The 27,304-nt window shown below is 48.5% G+C and overlaps 1 protein-coding gene across 1 annotated transcript in view; it reads right to left on the bottom strand.

The window, feature by feature from the left end:
• Positions 1 to 27,064, bottom strand: part of rasa1a (RAS p21 protein activator (GTPase activating protein) 1a) — a 39,324-nt gene extending 12,260 nt beyond the window's left edge. The window contains exons 1-6 of the mRNA XM_062543254.1: positions 25,875 to 27,064; positions 5,373 to 5,525; positions 3,643 to 3,778; positions 2,593 to 2,663; positions 544 to 661; positions 371 to 402 (exon numbers count right to left, since the gene is read on the bottom strand). Coding sequence (XP_062399238.1) covers positions 371 to 402; positions 544 to 661; positions 2,593 to 2,663; positions 3,643 to 3,778; positions 5,373 to 5,525; positions 25,875 to 26,404 — 1,040 coding nt within the window. The 5' untranslated portion in view covers positions 26,405 to 27,064. The remainder of the gene's footprint in view (positions 1 to 370; positions 403 to 543; positions 662 to 2,592; positions 2,664 to 3,642; positions 3,779 to 5,372; positions 5,526 to 25,874) is intronic.
• Between the last annotated feature and the right edge of the window lie 240 nt (positions 27,065 to 27,304).

Here is a 27,304-nt window from a genome sequence, read left to right as displayed (position 1 = left end):
AAGAGATAACCCAAAACAAAAACAAGAACACAGCGACGCTCCAGCGAATACAGCCACCGAAGTTGTTTACTGTGTTCAACCAGCCGACTGTACGCGACCGATCGAGCAACTGCGCTTCCGTTCCTACTTGTTCATTTATCCTCTTCTCAGAGCTGAGATATTACAGGAGAATTTTGCACTCAAAGAAATACGTGGGCTACATCGCTCTTATTTACAGCCAAACTGCGGAAATTGACATAAAATAAACATATAAAAGAAACATTCTCAGAGGCTGAGTGAAGTCGATGCCATTTCTAGCCACTGTGAAAACAGATTGTCCCCTTAAGTGTGTGTTTGTTTACGAGCCAAAGAAATGGATGAATGCACTCACATTTTCCCCTCATGAGGATCCTCTTCTCGTCCCTAAGGAGGGAAGACAACGCAACAATCAGACTCTGTGTTCACACAACTTCAGATGGGAACCTACACCTGGGTCTGGTCTTTATGCTTGTGTGTGTGTGTGAGTGTGTGTGTGTGTGTGTGTGTGTGTGTGTACATACTCACCACCTCCTCCACCAGGTCGTCCACAATCAGACCTTGCTCTTCGGTGCGCACATTGGTCACCCACATCCAGCCGTCATCCAGTTCATTGTGAACGATAAACATGTCCCCCTTCAGGAAACTGCAAGAGCATAACAGCACATAAGCGTCTTTCACCACGTTCACGATTCCAAAACAAGAGACGGAGGGGTCATACTTGAGGACGGTCATCATTTAAAAAAAAAAAATCTCCCATTATAATCGGAATACAGACAATTAGAGATGGTAACATTACACCATTTTTGTTTTCACTGCAGTGTCAATGACTTGCCTACAGGGGTCACTACTGAGTCAAACTTCATATGAAACAGACATCTGCTTGGTAAGTAGTGATGTTGGGCTTTTTTTTTTTAATGTTTGCTCGGTTCTGTTTTCCTTTGTTTATTTGTTTAGATGGATAACAAATGCCAGTGAATGAGTTATGCCCCAGGACTGGACTTGATCAAACAGGAGACGTATCCGACACCAAACACCACGGGCACACATCTGACCGCACACACGACCGCCGCGCATTTTAACAGGAAACAGAGGAGGGCTGAACTGGTCAGCGTGCTGAGGTAACGGATCACAGCGGGGGCCAGATTTGTACCACTGAGCCGGAGATAGGATAGGAGAGGCCTGCACTTGGACGGGAAACCTCATCCCCTCCTTGGCTTTGGGGGTTTGGCAGCGGGCGACCCCGTAATCAGAGCACACGCGGGCTGCCATTACGCACTGACTGGAGTCTCAGGTCGGGAAGTATTTGGGAACGAGAGGGAAACCTCGTCAAAAGCTGTGGCTCTGACGCACGAACACAAGCCCATGCCCTGGTTCAGGCCCACTCACACACACACACACACACACATACACACACACACACATGAGCCCCTTTCACATTCACCGAATTTAACGCTAAATCAGCCGGATTTAACGTTAAGGCTGTTCCTTTCACATTGACGACACGGGGTGGGGAGTCAACCCGCCTCGGCAATCCAACCCGTCTCGGGGGGTAGTATCAGAGCCGAGCCGTGTTGAATATGAAAGGAACAGAGGTCAACCCGCTATTAGGGGTGTGTGACTGATGACGTATTTGGCCAGGCAGGAGGTTAAAATACAGGAAACACACAAGAGACTAGGATAACTTTAGCTGCTGTGTCCATAGATATATGTGTGTCCAACAATCACGTTTTTTATGCTGAGAGTGCCCTGAACCTCCTTTTCTCAGCACTTCGGTCAAGTGTTTATTGTTGCTAGGTTACCAAAACCGTCTGCTGCCAGCAGCACGTATTTTTAGAAAGTTTGCCTAATGATAGCTAACTAGCCAACGAGCTAACTGTCAGAGCAGAAGTTGTTCAGGACTCAGCACACTGAAATATGACTTCGACAGACAAAAGGACCTCATTTGGCATTCAAATAACATAACAAGTGGCCCGCCATCATTTAACCACGTAGAACTAGCATGACAGTTGTGTGTATCAGTTTATCTCCGAGGTCGAAGGCATGCTTAACGTCATTGTTCACTCCCAAATTGCGTGTGACGTGCTGCTAGGCAACGCCTCCCATAACTCGCCTCTGAAACCGGCTTCAGACAACCCCGGGACCAGAACACGTCTACCTTTCACATTGCGAAATCCCCTGAACCCGCTATTTCTTAAACGCTAATGTATCGTTTCTGAATGTGAAAGGGGCTACAGAGAGAAACCTGCTCTCCCAGTGAGGAACAACTATACTCTGTGTTGAAAGAGTAGGAGTCATGTGAAATTTAAAATGACAAAAAACAAACAAGTAAAAAAAACTAGCTAAATAATAATAATTAAAAAAAAATCACTAAAAGGAACGTCAGATTGTGACTGGTTTGTCATTGAAACCAATAGCTCAACTATAGCTTTGAAGTGGCGTTTAGGGAGACAGGTGAAGAGAACAGCAGAACATCAGACAAGCCAACGTGTGCATTGCGCTTGATCTAAAAAGGCTTAGACAGGCCAGACAGGTGGGGTGGGCGGGTGAGCACGGCGCGCTTTGACAGGACAGTACCTGATCTCATCGGTGTCTGGCACTTTGGTGTACGGGAGGATGGCCCTCACTCTTCTCCTGTCCTCCACGGGCTGCAAACACACACACACACACACAAATATAAGCAAACAAACATGGCATATACAAAAACAAAACACACACCTGAACTGAATGATCTTGATAACATGCTGATTTGCGAGAGTCTCTCTAGTCTCTCACAAAGGACAGTTGTACTGTAACTGACACGCTTTAAAGCAACACTAAAGCACCTTTTCTCTGTCGCACACACGCTATTTGTTGTCCAGAAAATAACGATGTTGACAGAAAAGGTAGATTATGTTGCATGATTTTATGAAAGTACGATGCATTGCGACACTGAAGCAAGTCAAATTTGTAGTTTATAATGCCTCATTCCATCGAACTACAGATCTGCTACCCGATCTGGTAAAGTTACATAGTGCGGTTATAGCTGATAGAGTGCCGCGAAGCGAATGCAGAAGTGGCGTTCACCATGTTAAGAGTTGATGAACCACTGACATGATTTTGAAAACATTACTTTAAGGTACAAAATACTCTTTAGTGTTGCTTTAAAAGGGGGTCGCTGAATGTACACAGATAAATGGGACAGTTTCATGACAGGATATAGATGCATGCTATACAGCATATATTTCCTATATAAGTCCTTTACATGTGGTGAGCTTGACTTCCCCGGACAGGTGAAAAGCAATGAGACGTGTGATGTCTGCCACGCATGTGAGGAACTGAGAAGGAGAGAATGAGTGTTAAAAAAGGGAGAGAGAGGGAGAGAGAGATGGCCCACGGGGTGGGATAGAGGGAGAGAGAGAGAGAGAGAGAGAGAGAGAGAGAGAGAGAGAGAGAGAGAGAGAGAGAGGACAGTAGGTGTGAGGAACTGTGCAGAACAGAGTTAAGTGTGTAAGGAAGACTAGAGTCAAGTATCTGGAGGGAGGGAGGGAGAGAAAATGTGTGTGTGTGTGTGTGTGTGTGTGTGTGTGTGGTGTGTGAGAGTGTTACCGTGAGGGCTTTCCACAGCGCCACAGAGAGAGCTCTTACCTCTGGAGGGGCCACCGGCGATAGCAGCTTTTCCCCTTTCAGTAGGCAGGACACGTAGCTGTAGTAGCCGATAAGGTCTGAGAGAGACGAGAACCGCCGCCCGCCGATATAATAGTCGCCACACATCGCAATGATCCTACAGAGCACCCGCACGCACACACACACACACACACACACACGCACACACACACACACACGCATAAGTTGAAGATTAACACACATGCACTCATTGACTTCTTGCTTTCGTCAACATGTGTACGACATAGTGCGGCGTTTAGAGTACATGTAGTGCAGCCTCAACATCAACATAGCAGTGGCTACGGACGGAGTCGAGATACATATCAAGATGGTGGAACAGAGCAGTTCAGAATGGAACAGGAAGAGAATGGCTGGGCTTTACTGAGCCTCGTTTGAGGTTACATGGGCCTCTGCTCTCTGAGCTGCACGCTCGTTTACTGACAGTGTTGCTGAGGAGAGAACGGACAGTGGCTGAACTAACGACCGTCACGCTAGCCTCGTTTTAGTCGCTTTGAACGAGCGGGGGCGTCGGAAGTGGCCTGCGAGGTCATGTGGTGTAGGAGTGCTTGTGCATGTGTGTTTGTGCGTGTGTGCGTGTGTGTGTGTGTGTGTGTGTGTGTGCGCAAGTTCCTCTCTCATTATAACTAGGCGCAACTAGCCCCCTATCCATTTCACACGTGTTTAAAATCTGTTATATCACCTCCATCTATCCCTGGTCTCGGAGCAGAGTGAGGCAGAGTGATGAAGAGAAAGAAAGAAAGAGAAAGAGAGAGGGAGAGGGAGAAAGGGGAGAGAGAGAGAGAGAGAGAGACTGAGAGAGAAAGCAAGTCAGAGGGAAAGGACCTCTCTCCGAAAGAACACCTCCTGAAGCCGTTAGCCTAAACATCTCTATTTGCAACTGTCGCCCGTGTTTAAGGTTTTATAGCGCGCCGCGTAACGCTGCGGCCCCGCTGCCAAGTGCTTGTTTTGCTGAAGCCACTCGAGTTCTCTCCAGCCAATCTCTTAATCATGAGCGCGGCATTAAAGGCTGCCGTGCGGCGGTGGCGGTGGCGGCGGAGACAGCGGCTGTGCTCAGCCAAAAACACTGTGTCACAATAAAACACAGCCGATGCCGCCCAGCACAACAAGGCAACTCAAGTGACCTCCGCGCGCGCACACGCGCACACACACACACACACACATATACACACACCCATTGTAAGCTCCATTTCATCTCGCTGGTGTTCTCGGGCCTCTGTTTGTGTACACACACACAGTTGGTGTGGACTAGAGAAATAGTAGCTTACGCGGTAAAACAGGGACATGTGCGGCGCTGTGCAGAGGCGGCATGTTTGGTGGAATATTGCCATGTGCTGCAAAACAGTGGCCTGTTTGATGAATGAGTTGTGCGAGTTGTTCGGCGGTAGCGTGTTTTTGGAGAACAGTGCTGGGTTGGAGAACAGGGACGTTCTTTGTTGAACAGAGGTTTCTGTTTGCGAACCGTAACAGGGGGTATATATGCTGTAAAAATGGGGCATGGTAATGTGGAACCGTAGTGTGTGTTGGAGAAGAGTGGTGCAAATCAGAGAATACTTGCACAGTGCTAGATGTCACTTGAGGATTTCCTTGAAGTGTGTGTGTGTGTGTGTGTGTGTATGTGTGTGTGTGTGTGTGTAGATTTTGATCTCACCAGAAATTGTGTGTGTGTGTGTGTGTGTGTGTGTCTCTCTCACCTGAAGTGGTTGACCACGTTGGTCATGCTGAGAAAGGACAACACAAAGGAGCCGGGCCGCCGGTCGCTCTCCCGGATGAGGTAGCTGCCCGGCGTGCGGGCCTGGCGCAGTCGCTCCTCCGCAATCGTGCGGTCCAGCTTGCCATGGTACCACCTGCACACACACACACACACACAAACAAACACACAATTAAGACCATGAATGAGAAAAACACATGCATCTGTAGGGGATGTAAAAGCCTTTGCACCATGTTTTGAAGATTCCTTTATGCTAGCAAAAAAGCAACACCAACAATCTCAAACCGCCGCAGGCTATCGACAGAGCTGACCGATTGGCACCAATATCAGGGGGTCTGGTTGCTTTCTGTGCTACATGCCGAATACTGTTTTTGCTAGTTTTCACTGTTAAAGCCTATGCCCTGGATATAAACAGATTTTGAAAAAGACAGAAATGCAATCAAGACAGTCCTCCAGTCCTGGCTAGACATCCTGCTTCATTTAGAAGGAAATGGAAGTGGACAGATGAATGGCTGTGTGGATGGACTGGACTGGTCTTGAAGGAAATTTATGGATTTTTCATGAGGAATTGAATGCCAAAAATGCCAGTGATGGGACAAATTAAAACTATTACAACTAGTCTACCGCAAGTGAGATTGAAGGAGTCAGAAAGAGAAAGCGAGTGTGAGAGCGAGCGGGCAAGAGAGAGAGAGAGAGAGAGAGAGAGAGAGAGAGAGAGAGAGAGAGAGAGAGAGAGAGAGAGAGAGAGAAAGAAATCAGGGCAAGGAGCAGCTGTGAAGGCAAAAAGGCTTTTAGCGCGGTGGCGGCGGCCGAGGCCATTAAAATCTTGCCGCTCTCTAAATTAAACAGCAGCCTCTTCTAACAACATTGCTGAAAATTTCAGCAGAGCCCACTCCCTGCAGAGCCTCGGAGGGGGAGAGGGGGAGAGAGAGAGAGAATAGAAAGAGACAAAGGGAGAGAAAGAAAGAGAGAAGAAGAAAAGTGCTGAGAAATTAACACATACTCCAGATTTAGTACCTTACTCCTACAGAGAGGAAGAGAGAGAGAGAACAAAAGAGAGAGAGAAAGAAGAGAGAGAGAGAGAGAGAGAGAGAGAGAGAGAGAGAGAGAGAGAGAGAGAGAGAGAGAGAGAGAGAGAGAGAGAGAGAGAGAGAGAGAGAGGGGGGGGGGGGGGGCGGGGTATAAAAGGCATAAATGGGAAGAAAAATGGGATGGAGAAAAAAAGTGCTCTGTTAAGATGAATGGGATGCTGCGGAAGCAGTTTTTTTTCAATGCCAGCTTTAAAACATGGGCCCTGTCTGGCTTAAGGGGAATGGAGTCTCCACAGCACTTGTTAGTTGGAGACGGAGACCGAAAGAGAGAGAGAGAGAGAGAAAGCATAAGGGAGAGAAAGACGGAGAGAAGACTAGATGAAAATAATGAAAGAAGAAAGAGAGTCAGATACAGAATAGGAACACAATAAAGAAACAGAGGGAAAAGGGGAAGAGAGAGGGGGAGGGAGAAGGAGAGGGAGAGGGAGATGGAGAGAGAGAGACCTCAGCCATGGAGAGGAGGGCAGAGTAGAGTTGAGTAGAGTACAGTAGAGTAAGGATAAATGGCAAATGGACTGCATTCTAGGGATGCAACGGTTTTCAATAATTTATTGAACCGTTCGGTTTGGCCTGTTCGGTTCAATAGACTCACCTAAACCGCAATATTTCGGTATACGCGACATTAAACTTTTTATTTAATACAAGGTTATTGCGCGCGCGTAGCCTGGGAGCGATAGAGAGGAGTGCTTAGGACCTGGGGGATGCGTTTTCTCTGACTGTTCAGCTTGCCTCTCGTCAACCTTGCAACAACCAATCAGAATTTTACTGAATTTCCCAAGAGCCAATAAGCGCGTTGAAATGCAAATGAAGGAGTCATGTGAGAAGAAACAAACTTTACCGGCGGCTGCATGATCATGGCGACATTTGAAGTAGCCCACGAACAAGGCAAAAAGACCGTCAGTAAACAAAGCACAGTGTGCATTGCAAGCACTGCTTCACAACGATCACCTAATAAAGGTAACACATCCAACATGTCGGCCCACTTGCGCCTTCATCACCCGGCTGTAACCTTAAGTGGAGCAGCACGGAGAGTTAGTTTGCCACCGAAAACCCAACCATCCATTGCTGCAGCCTTTCGACAACAATATTCCTATAATTCCCAAAGACATAACGAATACGACGGCGTATTAGGGCCACGTATATATACTTTGTAAAGACGCAAATTTGCCACTTTAGAAGGTCGAAAATTTGCCACTTTATAAAGTCTGTGTGTAACAGTGTAACCGGTGGTTTCTGCCCTGCGTTGATTGCTCGCTAGAGTAGCCTAAGAAAGCGTGACGCCGACACAGCTGAGTGTATTCTCTTTTTGATAGTTTACTGGAAAATATTGTAGGGATGGGAGGTTATAGGAGATGGGGAGGCTGACATGTCATTCCAAACTCGGGTCATTTATTTTCCTGACGTTGTACATGCTAGGCTACGGGCAGCGGGAGGTGTCCACTCGAAAAACAATAAACTCACTGCTAAATCAGTCAATCGCTCGTCCACTCGTCAATCACACAACTCTCTCGCACACACACGCACACACACACACACACACGACAGGAGACACAGGGGAAACAGACACTTTGTGAAGTGGCAAATTTGCCACTTTCTTCTCGGAATATTCCCCCCCCGACAACAGGTTGCAATAATGTTCATTTCATTGTTCTAATATTTTAATGCTGCACTGCACTTTTGTCTATGTTTAAATTTTTTACGTTCATAAAAGAGGACAGGGCAGGCACTCCCAAATCAAATATCCATTTGAAACTACACATAATACTACCTCACCAATTATTTTGAGAAGATTTTCAGAATTGTTCACTACTTTTTTGAGGGTGTATAACAGTTAAGTATTTTCTTTAAATGTGTGAAGAACAGTGAGTTTATTAAATAAATAACTACACATTACTTTATGCTGCACTGCACTATGGATAACATTGCCTGTTTATGACAGAAGGCAATGATGGTGTTCTTTTCTTTTAATACATTTTTGTGATTCTGCTTCATCTGTGTCAGGCTATGCATTTAATATTTTCTCTGCAAGTGTAAGTAGAAGCACATTGTTGATTTGAAATAGAAAAGGCAAATATAGCCTCCTGAATGCTAGAGCCAAGATAATATTGATATATTGAAACCGAACCGTTACCGTGGCCCAAAAACCGTGATACAAACCGAACCGTGGCAAAACTGTACCGTTGCATCCCTACTGCATTCATATAGCACTTTCTTCCGACTCCTGCGAGCACCCAACGCCCCAATGCCTTACATTCACCCATTCACACAAACACCAATGGCGGAGGCTGCCATGCAAGGCGCCAACCTACTCATCGGAAGCACTGGGGTGAAGTGTCTTGCTTGAAGACACTTGGACAGGGTCAGGGTGTACAGTAGCTGAGATGGTGAGAGAGTGAAGGATGTGTACAGTAGCCAAGTTGGTGAGATGATGGAGGTGTACAGTAGAGGAGTTGGTGAGAGAGTGAGGGAGATGGACAGTACTGTAGGTGAGAGGATGAGGGAGATGGACGGTACTGTAGGTGAGAGGATGAGGGAGATGGACAGTACTGTAGGTGAGAGGATGAGGGAGATGGACAGTAGATGAGTTGGTGAGATGAGGGAGATGGACAGTAGCTGAGTTGGTGAGATGAGGGAGGTGTACAGTAGATGAGTTGGTGAGAGGATGACTATGTTCAGTAGGTGAGTTGATGAGGGAGTGAGGGGGTGTTCGGTAGGTGAGTTGAATCAATGGATAGGCGAAGAAATGAAAAACAGGATGAACATTTGAGGTGGGAGAGAGGGACGCGTAAGAAAAAGTGACAGAGAAAAAGAAGGCGTTTACAAGGGAGAGCACATGTATTATTGTGGCCATGTCCTGTGCTGTATCTAAAGAGTGTGTGTGTGTGTGTGTGTGTGTGTGTGTGTGTGTGTGTGTGTGTGTGTGTGTGCACATGTGTGAAGAGAGATATATAGAGACGGCTGCTCTGGCAGTGAAGCTGCTTCTGACAAGCGTGGCAGCGGACACAAATCAGACGGCCTAGAGGCACACAGTCTGCCTGCATCCCTGCTGACTCTCTCTCTCTCTCTCTCACTCACACACACACACACACACACACACAGCAGAACCTGTCTATATCTCTCCTCCACTCACTCCTTCCCTCTCCCTTACACACCACACACACACACACACACACACACACACACACACACACACACACACACACACACACACACACACACACACACACACACACACACACACACACACACACACACACACACACACACACACACACACACACACACACACACACACACACACACACATATATGGCACCGCATGACACACTGACAACTACACTGGCACTTCCTGTGGAGTGAAGACACTGAGAGAAGGAGAAACAAATGTGTCTACCTCTGAGCCACAAGCGGAGGAGGCGTATTCAAAAATACATTTACTATACATTTAAAAAAAAACTTGCAAGCACACACACACACACACACACACACACACACGACACACACTGGGGTTTGAGTCTGAAACACTGCATGCACTTGGGGTTAGTGAGGCTATAAGTGATGCAGGACAGCAACCGAAACCTGCAGCACTGAGTGAGCAGCCTCCGTAGGCCTCTGTTTCACTCTCTCTCTGACCTAACCTCACTTCACTTCTACTGCCGCAAAAACAAAAAAAATATCCCCAACACGTCCATGCATGCACCGTTGCCCTAAGCTCCTGCACTATTACATTCGCTCACAAACAAACAAACACACAAATAAACAAACAAACAAACATGGCCAGCGAAAAGCCAACCGCGGTCCAGCAGTTACCAGAGGCATGGTTGACTCAGACTGGGCTGAGATGTCACTGAGGTCCACACACAAATACACAAAGACAAATATACACACACACACACACACACACACACACACACACACACACACACACACACACACACACACAGGAAAGCCAGGGGGTGAGTGTGGATGAGGCAAGTTGTGCAGGGTGTTAAAAAGAGAGAGAGGGAGAGAGAGAGAGAGAGAGAGAGAGAGAGAGAGAGAGAGAGAGAGATAGAGAGAGAGAGAGAGAGAGAGATGAGAGATGAAAAATCATAATGAATGAATGACCGAGCGAGCGCACGAGATGAGAGAGGAGCCTCTCTGCAAGTCTGAATGTGTGTGGGTATGTATGTGTCACTCATTCATCTGTAGGAGTGTGTGTGTAGGGGTGACTATCTATGCGGGTGTGTGTACGCGTGAAAGGCAAGCAAAGACTCCCTTAGCATAAGTCAGCATGACCGCTGCCCTCTGCTCCTCACCTCTCACCCCGACACCCAGGCAGCAGTGCTACAGATCAGCTGTGCAGCTCAGTGCGCCTTACTGACTCTGTGTGTGTGTGTGTGTGTGTGTGTGTGTGTGTGTGTGTGTGTGTGTGTGTGTGTGTGTGTGTGTGTGTGTGTGTGTGTGAGCAAGCACAGTGGAAGGGAAGGAAATCTACCGCAGGGCGTCAATTATTCTGAGCTGTCGGCGAGAAGACGTGCATAAGCTAGGCGCATGCAGGGACAGCTTGGCGTCACAGGGCGAGGGGAAGATGTGTATGCTCTGAGTGCGTGAGTGAGTGTGACTGTGTGTGTGAGTGTGAGTGTGTGTGTGTGTGTGTGTTTTTGCGCTGCACGCACTTCTGTGTCTCTCTTGTGTGTCTTGCGAGACGCAAAATGCATTATCTTTAAGAGAGCAGCAGAGAAGAGTGGTGAGAGGGTGGTGTGTGTGTGTGTGTGTGTGTGTGTGTGTGTGTGTGTGTGTGTGTGTGTGTGTGTGTGTGTGTGTGTGTGTGTGGGTTGGCTGTTCTGCTTCTCCTGTCCCATGGAAGCAGCACTAAATCTGCTCTGCTGAGGCCCTGCCACTAATGGCCTTATGGCACAGCAAACAGATTACATGAATCAGGCTCCCCTGCACTGTGGTCTCCCAAGAATCTGCCCTTCTTAGCAGGGCCCAGAAGAGACGCTAACTGAAAAGCCTGTTGTTGTCAGCAGCGATGTCTTTACGTGTCTTTCAAACCCTCCGCCTCTCGCGGAAAACTCTTAAGACTTTTATTTGACTTTTACGTTGCCTGTTTATCACAGTCTCCCTGGGAAATGAACTGGGTATGCCTTTCACATTTCTGTCTATGTACTGTGTTTTGCACCTTTGGGTGTGTGTGTGTGTGTGGGGGGGGGGGGTGCTTGTGTGTGTGTGAGTGGGTGCTTGTGTGTGTGTGTGTGTGTGTGTGTGTGAGAGAGGGTGCTTGAGTGTGTGTGTGTGTGTGTGGGGGGGGTGCTTGTGTGTGTGTGTGGGTGGGTGCTTGTGTGTGTGTGTGTGTGTGTGTGTGTGTGTGAGAGAGGGTGCTTGAGTGTGTGTGTGTGTGTGTGTGTGTGTGTGTGTGTGGGGGGGGGGGGTGCTTGTGTGTGTGTGTGGGTGGGTGCTTGTGTGTGTGTGTGTGTGTGTGTGTGTGTGAGAGAGAGGGTGCTTGAGTGTGTGTGTGTGTGTGTGTGTGTGTGTGTGAGAGAGAGAGAGTGAGTGAGTGAGTGAGTGAGTGAGTGAGTGAGTGAGTGAGTGAGTGAGTGAGTGAGTGAGTGAGTGAGTGAGTGAGTGAGTGAGTGAGTGAGTGAGTAAGAGAGGTCTCAGCCACAGCAGCAGAATCAGGAAATGGGCTGTGTTGTGCTGGTGTGCGCTGCTTTCACCAGTCTGAGGAATGTGATGGTCATGTCGGAGCATGAGCCAGAGCGGTGACGTCTTCTTCTCCTCTCCTCTCCTCTCTTCTCTCCCTCCCTCCCTCCCTCCCTCCCTCCGCTCATGCCCTCTCTTCCCTCTCCTTCCCTACGCCCCTGAAGCTCTCTCTGCAGTGTCAAAACATGCATGGCTTCCCCCCCTTGGGCAGGGCCCAGTGCTGAGTCTTCCACTTCACAGTCTGAATCGAAAAACAAACCCCAAGATGTTTTTTTGGGGGGCTCTGGGCATTCTAAAATAAAACCGCAGAAAGTGTGCGAAGGGTGTACTCTGCACATGCTTAGTCCATATGTGCAGGTCTACTCCTGAGCGACAACTAAAGGTAGACAATGTGCAAGTCTACCTGTAATTCCTGCAAGCCGGCGAGAGAGAGAGAGAGAGAGAGAGAGAGAGAGAGAGAGAGAGAGAGAGAGAGAGAGAGAGAGAGAGAGAGAGAGAGAGAGAGAGAGAGAGAGAGAGAGAGAGAGAGAATGGGTGCTCTCGCCGAGCTTCCCTTAAGGCTGCTTTGGGCAACATCAACTCACTTAATATGGAGGGGAATGGCAACGGTAGTTACACCAAGCTGTCAGAACTGGGACACACAGCTAGAGTGCTGTAGCGAGCACATGGAACATTTTCATGAATCAAGAGCAAAGCCACTTCTCACACACACACACACACACACACACACAAACAAACACACCCACACAAACACACAGACACACACACAGAGTTTCCTCCATGCACACCAGGTAAGCTCCCGGAGGGGCATCACCTCCTCCTACTTGTCTTGGTCACATGGCTCCCTCTGTGCTGTCACAGGAAGTCATCTAAGCCACATGAGAGAGAGAGAGAAAGAAAGAGAGAGAGGGAGAGAGAAAGAGAGAGAGAGAGAGAGAGAAACACCTCTGCCATGATGGGTCTGCAAAACAGAAGCTGTGCACAGTGCACTCACTGCAACACTGAGAATACACACTCACCCAGGGACAGACAGATGAGGGAAAGGAAGAAGAAGAAGAGACGAGAGAGAGAGTGGAGGCGGGGGTTGTAAGGGGGGGGGGGGGGGTTGTTGATAGGAAATAAGTGGGCTAAAAAGTCTAACCAACACGGTGGTGCTCTGTTTTTCTTCAGTATTTGTGTTTCCCTTTACTTTCCCTTCCCACTACACAAGGCACTGCAGCGCGTAGCGTAGCGCGTAGCGTAGCATGCTAGATTAGAAAACAAACATCGGCTCATTGCGTGGCATGGGACAGAGAGTGTGTGAGAGTGAGTATGTGTGGGTGTGTGCGCGTGTGTGAGAGGGCATGTGAAAGTGTGTGAGTGTGTGTGTGTGTGTATTCATTTCTTGTTCTATGCATCTGGGCCAAGCGATATGTGTCAAAGCTGTGCAAAGCAACACATGTCACACAGAAAAACGGACACACACTTGAGAGAATGGCACGTTAGGCAGCATGGCACGGATATCTGTGATAGCAGGAGGATGGGGGTGGATGCTGAGGGCATTAATCACAAGTCCCATTCCATTCTATACAATGCAGCTTCATGCTGATCTGACAACAAAGATGATAAAGATGGTCGTTTGCATGGCAGAGGTCAGGTCATGCCATGCAAAAACACATCAGCACTAGCACTTAGTTGCCACTCGGCTCACTTGGTTTTAAAGTTTTATATATGTATAAAACGTAATTAAAAAATATAATATTATTAAATAATATAATATATATATAATATATAGCCATTAAAATAAAGACTTTTTGTAGATTTTTCTGAAAGAAGAGTGCCTTGGATTTTTTCCGCTTTCCTTCATACATCAGCACTACTCCGAGAGAGAGAGAGTCCCTCTAACAACATGTGCCCAGAGGGTGAAGATGAGGATGCCAGCACGACACAGTGGGTGCCTGCTGAAGTGTGCCACCACACACACATGCCTCCACGGCAAGGGCAATCCTTCTCTCTTCCTCGGCATCTCTCTCCTAAAATACTTCATCATCATTAGCACTGCAGAGGATCAGCATCCACTCACTCAGTGGGAAGCTGCACTGGTGGGTGCGCAACTGAAGTGTTCCGGCGCGACGCTTAAAAGCAATTTTAAAAGACAGGTCTATTTTTTTTCCGTCTGGTGTAACTACTTCCATTGATTATAGTGAAAGCTAATTGTTGCAGCAGACGCTATGCGAGGGGAACGCTTCAGTTACATGCCCGGTGTAGCCTCCCCTGTCACTCTTTTCTCTCCAATCCAACTCACTCCACTCTTACCCTCATGTTACTCCTCATTCAACTCTCACCCCAGTGTTACTCTTCTTCACTCCTCTATTACTCTACAGTGTTACTCTTCACTCCACTATTACTCTACAGCGTTACTCTTCACTCCACTCTTACTCTATAGTGTTACCCATCAATGCTCTCACCCCAGCGTTACTCTTCACTCCACTATTACTCTACAGCTTACTCTTCTTCACTCCACTCTAACTCTAGTGTTACTCTTCACTCCACTATTACTCTACAGTGTTACTCTTCACTCCACTATTACTCTACAGTGTTACTCTTCTTCACTCCACTCTTACTCTATAGTGTTACCCATCAATGCTCTCACCCCAGCGTTACTCTTCACTCCACTATTACTCTACAGCTTACTCTTCTTCACTCCACTCTAACTCTAGTGTTACTCTTCACTCCACTCACCCTAGTGTTACTCCTCATTTAACTCTTACCCAAGTGCTACTCTTCAGTCCACTCACCCTCCTGTTATTCTTCACTCCACTCTTACTCTACAGTGTTACTCTTCACTCCACTATTACTCTACAGCGTTACTCTTCACTCCACTCTTACTCTATAGTGTTACCCATCAATGCTCTCACCCCAGCGTTACTCTTCACTCCACTATTACTCTACAGCTTACTCTTCTTCACTCCACTCTAACTCTAGTGTTACTCTTCACTCCACTATTACTCTACAGTGTTACTCTTCACTCCACTATTACTCTACAGTGTTACTCTTCTTCACTCCACTCTTACTCTATAGTGTTACCCATCAATGCTCTCACCCCAGCGTTACTCTTCACTCCACTATTACTCTACAGCTTACTCTTCTTCACTCCACTCTAACTCTAGTGTTACTCTTCACTCCACTCACCCTAGTGTTACTCCTCATTTAACTCTTACCCAAGTGCTACTCTTCAGTCCACTCACCCTCCTGTTATTCTTCACTCCACTCTTACTCTACAGTGTTACTCTTCACTCCACTCACCCTAGTGTTACTCCTCACTCCAGTCTTACAATTAAACATGTGTGCGGGAAAGGAGAGGGTGCTGTCTGGGGTTCAGGCATTTCCTTTGAAACAAGCCCAACGTGAATTTCAGCACCACCCAACATATTAGGGACCAGTGCACACACACACACACAGCCCTGGTGCTTGTTGCTGCCCGGTGTAACTAGTGGCAAAGTGGTAAGAGGCTGCCAACACAATGCTGCGTATTTTTAGACCCTTAAATTGCCCCTTCAGAGAGAGAGAGCACACAGTCTTTTGAATTATTCACCCAAAAGAGGGCTTTTTTAAGAAACGCCTTATGGAGACATTCCCTCGTTGAAACACTGTGCAGGGGAGGGGAGGGGAGGGGGAAAACCGCTGAGCGTAGCGAAGAGTGGAAGCCACAGAATCAGGTGCAGAGGGCTACGGCCTTTTGTACATGTGCGTGTGTGTGTGTGTGTGTGTGTTTGTGTGTGTGTATGTGTATGTGTGTGTGTGAGAAAACTACAGAAGATGTGGGAGGGAGAAAGGTTAGAGTGACAGAGATAGAGAGATCAGAATGAGAAGAAGGGAGGAAAGTTGAGGCGGAAAAGACGATAATCTGAGCGAGTGAGTGAACCAGAGAGAGAATTAAGCAGAGGAGGGAGAAGAGTAGACCAGAAAGAATGTGTGTGTGTGTGTGTGTGTGTGTGTGTGTGTGTGTGTGTGTGTGTGTGTGTGTGTGTGTGTGCGTGTGTGTGTGTGTGTGTGTGAAGGGGGAGGGGGTTGGATGAGAGAGAGGCATCTTGATTTACAGGGTTACGTCTCTGTGGAAGCCAGGGCAGGTCAGGGCATGTCCAGAGTTGATTGAGCAGTGTGTCTGTGTGTGTATGTGTGTGTGTGTGACTGTGTGTGTAGTTTTTTCTTCCATCACTCTCATGGTCTCCTTTTGCCCACTTCAACTTACGTCCGCCTCTATCTCTCTCTTATCCTTTTCTCTCTCTCTCTCTCTCTCCTCTCTTCTCCCCCTCTCTCTCTCATCGCTCCGTCTCTCTCGCTCTCTCTCTCTCTCTGCTCCCTGATGGCTTCTGTCTACTTTAAAAACAAGTGAGCCTGATACAGAAGGGACGGGAAGGGAAGGGAAGGGAAGGAGGGGGGGGCAGCTCAAGAGATGGCCCATCAGAGCTCATCAGCATCATCCTGTAATGACACGGAACCACTGAAGCAGGCGGCCAGCTGTCAGGAGACACGGGGCGGACACGACGGGGACGGGGCAGGAGGAGGAGGAGGAGGAGGAGAGGATGAGGAAGAGGAGAGGATAAAAGTATGGGGCGGGGAGAGGAGGAGGAGGAAGATGAGAGGAGAAAAGTATGGGGAGGAGAGGATGAGTGCGATTTGGAGAGGAATGGGTAAAAGGATGGAGTGAGGAGGAAAAGCAGAGAGTAGGACGACTAACATGGAGCACATGGCCTGGTGTCATGAGATGGACATGACCAGACTGGACAAGAGAGTAGGAGAGGAGGGCAAGGGGAGGGGACGAGAGCGGAAGAGAGGGTCGAACGACGAAGAGGAAATGGGGAAAAAGAGGATGGGTGAGAGGATGGCAGACAGAGGAGTGGACAAGTGAAGGAGAGGAGAAAGTGAGAGGTCAGGAGGAGAGGAGAGGAGAGGAGAGGGTGATAGGGGACTGAGACAGAGGCACTGAAGCACACGGCCAGCCGTCCTGCCCCATTGTGAGACAGACACCACGGGACCGGACAACAGAGGAGGGAAGGATGCAGGAGAGGAGAGGGCAGGAGAGGACAGGACAAGAGAATATAAGGGAAGAGGAGGTGGTTGAAGAGGAGGACAGGAGAGGAGAGGGCAGGAGAGGACAGGACAAGAGGATATAAGGGAAGAGGAGCTGGTTGAAGAGGAGGACAGGAGAGGGGAGGACAGGTGAAGAGAACAATGGGCAACGAGAGAAGAAACGACAGTAAGAGAAGTGGTGAGATGAGAGGACCTGAGAGAGGCGGACGAGAGGAGAAGAAGAACATAGGTGCTAAGTGACAGGAAGTGACACAGAGTCACTGAACCAAGCTGCCAGCTGTCACAAGATGCACGGGACGGGATGGCATGGGACGAGAGAGGAGAACAAAGGAGCGTCAAGAAAACTGGAAAGAGGGAGAAACGGAGAGACTACAGGAGGAAAGAGGAGGATAAAGGTTGGAGGAAAAGAAAGGAGAAGTGAAAAGAAGGAGTTGACAGGGAGAAAGAGTATTGATTGCACAGAGGAGAACATTTGAAGGAGCAATACAAGCAAGCCACCTCCGCAAAAAGCATTGGACTGTGCAATGAGTACTGCACACTAGACCATCATTCCATCAATCCATACATCCATCAAAACCATCTATCCATCCATCAGATGCATCCATGTCATCAATCAAGCCTGTAACCATCCATAAGATCCATCCATCTATCCATGAGCACAAACAAGTCAACCTCCTTGTTGTCTATCCAGAGAGATGCGACACACAACCTCAGCTGTGCTGGTAAATCCCTTTACACCGTGTTGCCCACATGCCATGCTTGCTATCCAAGTGAAAGTTTCACCCATGCATCTGTCAAGTGTGTAAGGCACAGGATTTCTCAGTCTCATGAGGGATGACACTCTGTAGAAATCCAATTTTTACACAACAGTGTGATGGAACCAGTCTGCTAGAGAATGGCAAGCTGCATCATGAGCATGACAACAACTAAAAGAACGCTTAGCGCACTGGATATGGGCTAAGCCCCAGAAAAGGGAACATTATGCTTGCCTGCCTAGTGCTGAAGGTACACCAAGAGTGGTACTTGACACTGACACTTTGACACAGAAGAGCACTTCAACTAGACTCAAACAAGTAAGAGATCCCAGGAAATCATCTATGACAGAGTGTGCCTGTCGGAGAGTTGAGACTTACCCGACCACTCGACTACACTCACAAGGCAGAAGTTCAAGAAAGCGCACGCACAAGTGAAATACATTGAACTCGCTGGGAGGAGGGGAACCTTGGAGGCTCCCCAATAGCCAGAGATGCCAGTGAGCGAACGGATGGCCGGCCGGATGGTCGGACCGCCTGAGGTGTCCCACTTACGCTGCGTTGGCCCTCTGCTGCATATCTCCCCTTCTCTTCCTCTATCCCCTCTTCCTTCTTCCCTCGCTCTCTCTCTCTCTCTCTTTCTCTCCTCCACGGGCTCAGTGTGCTGGCGCTGTGGCTACGGTCTCTGCTCCCGCTGATGCCACTGCTGCTGCTGCTGCTGCTGCTGCTGCTGTTCCACTGATGTCTGTGCCGGCTGAGGAGCACCAGTGTGCTGCCCGGGCATGACGGAGTAACGAGGGGGGTACCACTGCTGCTGCTGCTGCTGCTGCCGCCGCCACTCGCTCTGTCCCATGCTCCTGCACCCTCGCGCCACTCTGCCCCCTCACTGTGCCCGTGCCCGGCAACCACTGCTGCTGCTGCTGACGCTCCACGCTCCCAGGTCACTGAACAGAAGCCCCTACCCCACAAACGCACTCTAACTCACTCACACACTCATGCTCACATTCCCTCACAGACACACACACACACACACACACACACACACACACACACACAGCCTATCCTCCTCCTCCTCCAGCAAGGAGGGGCAGAAGGGAGGAGTCCTGGGGCGTGGGAGACTGTGGGACTGGATGAAGGGATGAGAGAGAGGAAGAGAGAGAAAATGAGGGGGTAGAGGAGAGGAGAGGAGGGATGCGATGGGATGTAATGGGGTGGGGTGGGGAGGGGTGGGACGGGTGAGCAAGACTCGGAGATTGTTCCACTGCCGACTTGGGAGGAGAGGGGGCAGAAAGTGCACACGTGAACGCACAAGCACACAAAAATCAGCGCGATCAATAATGCATGTGTGTCATCGCTCGGTGACTGTCACAGTGGGAGAGCAAAGAATTAAAAAAACCCACAATAGAATGATCTACTTGCTTTTTTATTCCCTCCATCTCTCCCTCTATCCCTCGCTCTCTCTCCGTCACTCTTTTTCTCTCTGTAGCTCTCTTAGGAGAAATCAGTGACTGTTTTTTAAATCTGCTTTTCCTAGAATCCTGCTTCTCGAAAAAAAAAGCCGTCTCTCTAATAAATCTGCGCTTGGGAGCCGGCGGGTGGGCTGAGGACGCAGAAGACCGCGTGGGTGCGAGAGGAACCATGGGATAGCCGGACTCCGAGCCAACGAGGAAATGAGGAACGAGGAGGGGGTCGAGGCTACGGCACAGGTGATGAAAGTGACCCAGTTTCTTTTCGCTTTGTGAATTCATCAAGTGCCTCAGTGCACAAACACACCTGTGGCTTACACTGCCATGTGTGTCTGTCGTGTGTGTGTGTGTGTGTGTGTGAAGGATTCTTAACTTGAGATTATTCTCTTGCGGCACAGTACCACTCTCAGGGCTCGGCTGGCAAACATTAGCCACGCCACTACATTTTGACACCTCCTCAGGTCACTTAGCGATCCTGCATTATGCATATGGTGTTCGCTAACGAGACAGGCAGGTACCTACCTACCTACCTACCTACCTACCTACCTACCTACCTCAGCCAACCACCCCTCCCACAACCACACAAACACATGCACTTTCTCCAAAAGTCCCCCGCCCTCAAAAGTTTCCATGCTGGAAAATAAACGTGGGAGAGTGGGGGTGGAAGAGGTGGGTGGGTGGCAGCTGTGTAACAGCTTTGTTTTTCTTCACACATGTGCTCGTTCCGGCTGGCCTGACCGGGAGTGACCGGAGCAAGGGGAGGAGGGGGGGGTCAGGGTGGGAGGTGCAGATGGAAGTGACCATCCATCCATCATCACTTCCTGGGCCTGTGTGTGTGTGTGTGTGTGTGTGTGCGCATGTGAGTGTGTGTGTGTATATGACTGTGTGTAAGAGTGTGTGTGTGTGTACGACGTGTGTGTGTGTGTGTGTGTGTATATGACTGTGTGTGTGTGTGCATGTGCGTGTGTGACATGGGGATGCATCAGAGACTCCAGAGGCTAAAAGGAAAGGGGACCGGAGCTCAGCCAGTCTCCATTGAGAGTTCTCCCTCGTCGGAGTGTCGGAACAGACGTTGTTTACGCTCAGTTGCCAGCTCAGTGATTCGTTTCGCTCTGCTTGAAGTTAATTCTGGCTCACCAGATGAAGCGAGCCAATGGGCTTCTTTTTTTTTCTCGCTTTTTTTAAACGATGCTTCACTAGGACTCGAGCTGGAGATGAGGTCCTCGATGGAGCAACAGGACATGGCTGGCCCGAGCCCAAGATCAATTGCCACCCAATTTAATCAATTACCCCAATACAGACTAAGCATTCAAACCCAGTGCCAGACTGCCTCAATCCTCTCAGCAGTCATCATCCTGCAGAGCCACTGGCGAAAGCAACACAAGATGAGATTTTAATCTCTTTGTTCTAGAAGACACAATGAACAGGTGTATGGCTCATAGGGGAAGCTATGAATCAGTGCTTCTGATCTTCTTACTCACTTCCTCTGCATTCACTCACTGAAGAAATCCAATCACCAACCTACGTAAGGTCCCTCCACCCCCGCCTCCCCTTCTCTACACAAAATAATACTGATGCTCATCCCTTGTTACCTGATTCAGTACAAGTCAGCCAAACTCGGCTGAATCGTTTAATGGATGATTACCCTAGAGTTCTTTTCTTAGTCATTAAATAAACTGATACAGCTCACAGCAATCATGACACAACCATACTATTAGCTAAATAAGAGTCTAAAATGCATCCCACAACAACTTTAAGTGCATGCACAGCATTGCACAGCACAGCACAGCAGTGTATGAGGTTCTGTGGGGTCAGAGAGAGCGATCACAGGAAAACAGGAAGAATGGGACAAGCAAGATGGCCACCAGGTCAGAACAAGCCACTCACTGCATAATGTGCAGAAAATGCCGGAATGGCCTAGAATACACGGCGTCTGGCTCTTATCGATACGAGGCATCTGGCCGCAATACTACACCTCAGTGACACGATGGGGCTGCAGGTAGATTAGCAAGCAGATATTTCCTGTTCATGAGTAACATCTGGTGTTGATGTCCTGGGCTGACATGCAAAGAATCCTACACAATGTTGTTCATGGTACTGCATTTATATCAGGTTACATTTAATACAATTCAGGAGGCAATAAGTTATGAGCCTGTTTTGTTGATGATAAATCTTTAAAAAAAAAAAGAAGAAAAAAAAAAAAAAGAAAACATATACAACCCACATGCACACAGCCAGCCAACAAATGTCCATAATAGATATGCATTTCAGAATGACACCTAATACCTGTGGGGTAGAGCTTAAAGCTACTCAACAGTTCTCTGCAGGCTGAGCCTTCAAAATGAGCAACAGAGCCAAAATGGCTCCTCAGTTCATATTTCAGTGCAACCGGGGCTTTATGACTTGCAGCTTATCAGGGAAGAGCATATTGCTATGCCACTAATCTTTAAATGCAACATTCTTCCCTTGTGTGACACTTTTAATGCCTTCTATTCTCCCTCAGGATCTCTGGCACCCCATCCTGCTTATGCTTCGTGGAAAAACTGAAGAAATGAATAAGTAATTATAAACAATACACTTATTATGCTATTATCTGTTTTTGGCCCGAAGGCAGAGTGTGTATGTGTTGAGAGAGAGAGAAAGAGATGGGGGCAGATAACTCTCTGAGGGCAGGTGTGTGTGTGTGTGTGTGTGTGTGTGAGTGTGAGGAAGGAGTGTCTCTAAAATATTCATTCCACCACTGTTTGCCTACATCGTTTATGAATAAGCTCCCCCTCCACATAGCGGGTGGAGTGAGCAATCCAGGCCCCCTCTCCACCTCTGTGTCTGTGAGGTACACGGCCTCTTCCTCTAAGGGTGAACCGTGTGACGAGTCCGTTTTGCTTCGTGAGTTTCACACCAGGCCGCGTCATCACGTCGGGGGCGCCTGCCTTCCACATGATCACACGCTCAGTCGTAGCGCGCCGCTCGTCCCTTTTGATGTCCGTCCCTCCTCTCGGACGCTGCGCGGGCCCCGGATAGCGGAGCCCTTAACGCGTTTAGGAGCGGGTCACGCCAAACTCGAGGAGATAACTCGGTTATTTTTGGCCTCTCCGCTCGGCTAGGTGGGGAGACGCTGACAACAACACACTGCCATGTGATGAATGCCAGAGCCTCCGGTGCCGAAGGGCTGGCGCAGGCTGTATAAACCCACGGGCCAGTGCTTTTTCCTGGGTCTCAAATCCACCAGGGAGCCACTGGACTCTGTCTAATTAAAACACACTAGGCTATAAAATGGCTGCAGGCAGGGCCAGGTAACACACGCTTGGTCAGTGGCCCTCAGAGGCAATAAGGGACAAACAGGACTTCCAACAGAAGTCCACATGTCGTCACAGAAGTAGCGTATACCTTACTGGCAAAGTCAAGACACTTTAAATAATAAAAGTGTCTAATAATTAAAATGTCACATGTAGATGCTAGACTGAATTCTGAATTGTAAACTGAAATCAATTTAGGATCATGGGTCCGTGGGTGGGTACTGGGTAGTGGTGAGGCCTACGACAGCACAGGGGGGACTACAATGCCTCCTTTGTGAACAGGAGGCAGAACCTAACCGCCTCGCAGAGGTATTCCGAGCGAGCCGTCCCCTCAACAGCTGTGCAGCACTTGAGCCTCAGTTGCTCTTACTCCCTCAGGTCTGAAGCATCTTGGCCAATCTATTCGTTTTTCTTCTCATCTCAGCCACCCCCAATCTCTTTTTTATTTTATTTTTTTGTTCGCATCAAGAACTACAGCCTCTTACCATGCTGCTAAGAGGCCAGCTCTTCTACCCAATCAATCCCCAACTGCTGGCCCATCGATCAGGGGCGACTGCTACTTCCATAGAAAGACAAATAAATACATAAATAGATAAAGTGGCAGGGTTTGGATCAGTTGCCTAATGCTTCATGTGCCAGTGGGGGCCAGTGGTGGAGGCTAAGAGGCCCGGTGCTGGCTGGCTCATCGATCAGATTATGGAGCGTCTCTGTCTCTGCCGTTGCGTCCCCAGACAGCGTCCTGTCCTGCCGTGGCCCCGGCCGGCCCTCTCCTCGGCCACATCCGTCACAGCACATCAGCCGGTGGCACAGGGCAAGAGGGGAGGAGAGGGGAACCGCTGCCTAAACTGGGTCAGTGGTCCGTATAGCCTCCACAGAGAGAGAGACACACACACACACTCTCACACTCTTTCTCACACATACACGCGCACACCACACACACACACACACACACACACACACACACACACACACACACACACACACACACACACACACACACACACACACACACACACACACACACACACACACACACACACACACACACACACACACACACACACACACACACACACACACACACACACACACACACACACACTTTAGTGGGTGGAAGAGAGCGGAAGGCCAGGTCTGGCTGGATTATCCCACGCAAGGGGCTGGGTGAGTCAAAGCTCATCAGATCTCCACACACCAGCGGTGCCTATACAGAGCAGCCGGCTGACTTGATCACAGAAGAATAAAGCCACATCAGAAAGCCGCACATACTGCGGTTTACCCACAGCTCACATAGGCCTGAATTCACCTGGTTCAGAAAAAAAGCTGGAATATCACTGTCTGAGGCTAAGGATGAATTTGTCATCCTGGAAAATGAGACAGAACTTGGGAGACATTGCAGAATCTGCTCAACAGGTAACAGCCCTTCTAAACAGAAGTTATTTCGGTTTGAAAAGCGGCGCAGACTCATCTGTCCCGCTCGTTCTCTCTCTCTCTCTCTCTCTCTCTCTCTCTCTCTCTCTTTGGCGCTCTCTTTCTCTCAGCCCACACAGTCACCGTTCGGCACGCCAGGCCTCGCCACAAATACCCAAAGAGGAAGCTCAGGCCGCTGTGAGAAACGCGGCGTGTTCCGCTGTCGCCCACTCGTGCGAAATCCCCTGGCCTGTGCTGCGCCGGGCTGCGTCGGCCGACTGTGAGTGGGCTCACCTGCACAGCTGCACGCTATGACTTCACTCTTCCCCCTGCGGTGGGTGCGAGATACTCAATAGATCACGCTTTGATGAGGACGAAAACAAAAGCTGGTAACAACATTGCTCATTCACAAATACTTGTCACGGACACCTACGCGCTGGGATGACGAGTTCGCAACAGTCCTCTGCAACACAGGACATAAATGGACACCAGTGTCACACACCTCATCTATTCTTCCAGTAATAAAATAACAAAACAGGAAACCAAAAACAAGAGCTCAAATTGCCTCTATGGAATCTGAGGCAGCTAAGATAAGCGGTAGTGTTTTGCTGGTAACCACTAGACCTAAAGGCCATAGACAACCAACTTGTCTTCCTGCTTCTAATGCATTCTGCCAGACAATGCAGTGAACATAACGGACTTAAAGTTTAACACATACTGAAATTCTCGTAGCATTCTCTGCCAATGAAAACTAATGAGCTGGAAAGCACTTTTATGATTCATTAGACTTATCTGCCGACGTCTAAGTGAAAGTGCTATTATGCGGCTGTTGCATATGGCCAAAAATGTCTTCTTTGCATATCTCCCCACACCCATGCATGTACAATTTAAGCCAAGGTTGTTCATCACCCTTTTTAGGTAACGCTGTAAGTGAGAAAACCAATGTCCTCGTAATAAATGACACATAAGCTCGGGCGCATCTCTGCGTTGGGCCACTTTGTGATTGCCCCTGGCAGGCCGCCTTGGATAAACGCCACGGCCAGCTTGGATAGTATCCAGTGCCTCGTCTTACGGACCCATTTCTCAGAAACGCCTCTGCCACCACCGAGCACAAATATATAAATTATACTGCAAATACTGCAATAAAAAAAATCAAGTGTGGCTTGTTCAAAGCACCCGTGTCCATTCATAAATAACAAACAAGAACAAAGGATGACTCACTGCCTGAAGCAAAATGTACTGTAGCCAGGAGTGATGCTTAAGTCAGTCCAGCGCCTCGAATGACGCAAACCTCTATGAATTTGCAAGCCAATCAACCACCAAGCACACAGGTAGAATAGAATTAAAAAGAGAACTAAAACAGACCACAATGTGAAGCAATGGCTGATAATAAAACCAGATGCAAATTGAGAAACCTCAAATGAGATGGGAAGTGTAGATTTGCAAAACATGGTCGAGATTGTTGCGGTAACCTGCATAAGGGCTCTTTATAAGTCTCGCTGTGATGTTAACCTGGGCATCTGGGTCGTTGCAGTCAACAAGTTACTGCTACTGTGCTGAGCGTTTGGGAATTTTAGGATAGGGGTGAAGGAAGAACTCAGGATATCTTGTTTGTGGAAAAGATTACTGATGAATGAACTATTTATATGATGAAAAAGTAGTCTCTGAAAAGCATAACATGGCATAGAGTGGGGGGACAAAGGTATGCTTACTGGTTCGTGGGTGGTGCAGACAGAGGAAAAACAACCTCCTCTTCCTCATACTCCGGACCATCCTGCAAGTCACCCTCATCCACACTGCCGAATGCCCCGTAGCCTGGCGGAGGTGGTGGTGGCGGGGGCAATGGAGGGAAGACTGTGGACCCGTCCAGACTTGCTGAAGTAGGTGACATCCGACTATCAGGTCCTTCCGAGGAAGGGGAGTAGCACACGCTGCCACCTGTCCCTGAGCTTGATCCATGAATATAAGCGTGTCCGCCACCGCCGCCACTCCCTCCAGCGGACAATGCCGATCCAGTTATACCTGCAGCGGTCGGATAAATCATGTCAGGAGGGCTGTCAGGGGAGAGGCTGGAAGGGTGGCGAGGGCTTTGAGTTGGTCCCTGGCACAAATCACTGACCCGCACTCGGTTTTGCTTAGGGTAGAACGGAAACTGGGTCGTCTCGGGGCCTCCGCTGTCTGTAACCCCTGTCCCCGATGATACCGACCCAGTCTCCTCTCCAGTGATCTCTGCAGCCATCATATTTGGAAAAAATGGCAAAGAGAGAGACCTCAAGAAGGGGGCCTGCCCTTCCCCTCTGGTCCGTTTGGCGTTCTGTGTGTTTACGGGTCAGGGAAACAGCGCCAGAAACTTTCTTGGAAAACAACACGTTTAGCTAGCTGCCTAGCTAACGTAGCCTGCTAAGCTAACTTAGCAGAACACACTCTTAGAAAACGCTAGCCAGGCTAGCTGACGAGACACTTGAGGAGTTAAGTGTTCATTGTTTCCTGAGTTTTAAGTTTTAAGAGGAAACGAGAAGGAAAACAAGATATCGAAAACGCTCGGTTGAAAATGCACGCCCAAAAGTCAGATAACGTTTCACTTTCCCGGTCCCTCGTCCTACCAGTTCTCACAACAGTCCACTTGTCGGGAGTGTGAGGTTTTATTGTCAGTGAGTGAGTATGTGCCCCAGTCTTTCTGTGGCTGTTATTTTGTTACCAGTTGAGTTCCAGAAAAAAGCTTCCCGCTGAGGTTCCAAATACTCCACTGTTGCACAGAAGTATCCAATTCAGTTCCGATGTTTGACAACGTCAGGGAGAGAATGCTACAATGTTTCTTTACTGTCGTAGAAAAATCTTTTCTATCGAGATTACGGGACTGGTGCTACATTACTAGCGCTGATCTACCAGTCCCACTCCTTTCAGACACAGCCAAGCGAGTGTCGAGCAGCCAAAAGATGCGTTCGATCAATGATATCAGCTATCAACAGCCAGCAAGAAGTAAGCGTTTATGAATTATTTTGATGACGTGCCTTGTAGCAGTAATGACAGACAGTGAACGTGAACATCCAAAAGAAAAAACAGTGAACTTCATGTAACAAATATTTGGGGATGATGGTTATTAATTGTTCAAACCTCATATAGCCTACAGGTTTAGATATTA

This window comes from Sardina pilchardus, chromosome 8, assembly GCF_963854185.1.
Source record: "Sardina pilchardus chromosome 8, fSarPil1.1, whole genome shotgun sequence".
NCBI lineage: Eukaryota > Metazoa > Chordata > Actinopteri > Clupeiformes > Clupeidae > Sardina > Sardina pilchardus.
This window is presented reverse-complemented; position numbering and strand designations above follow the sequence as displayed.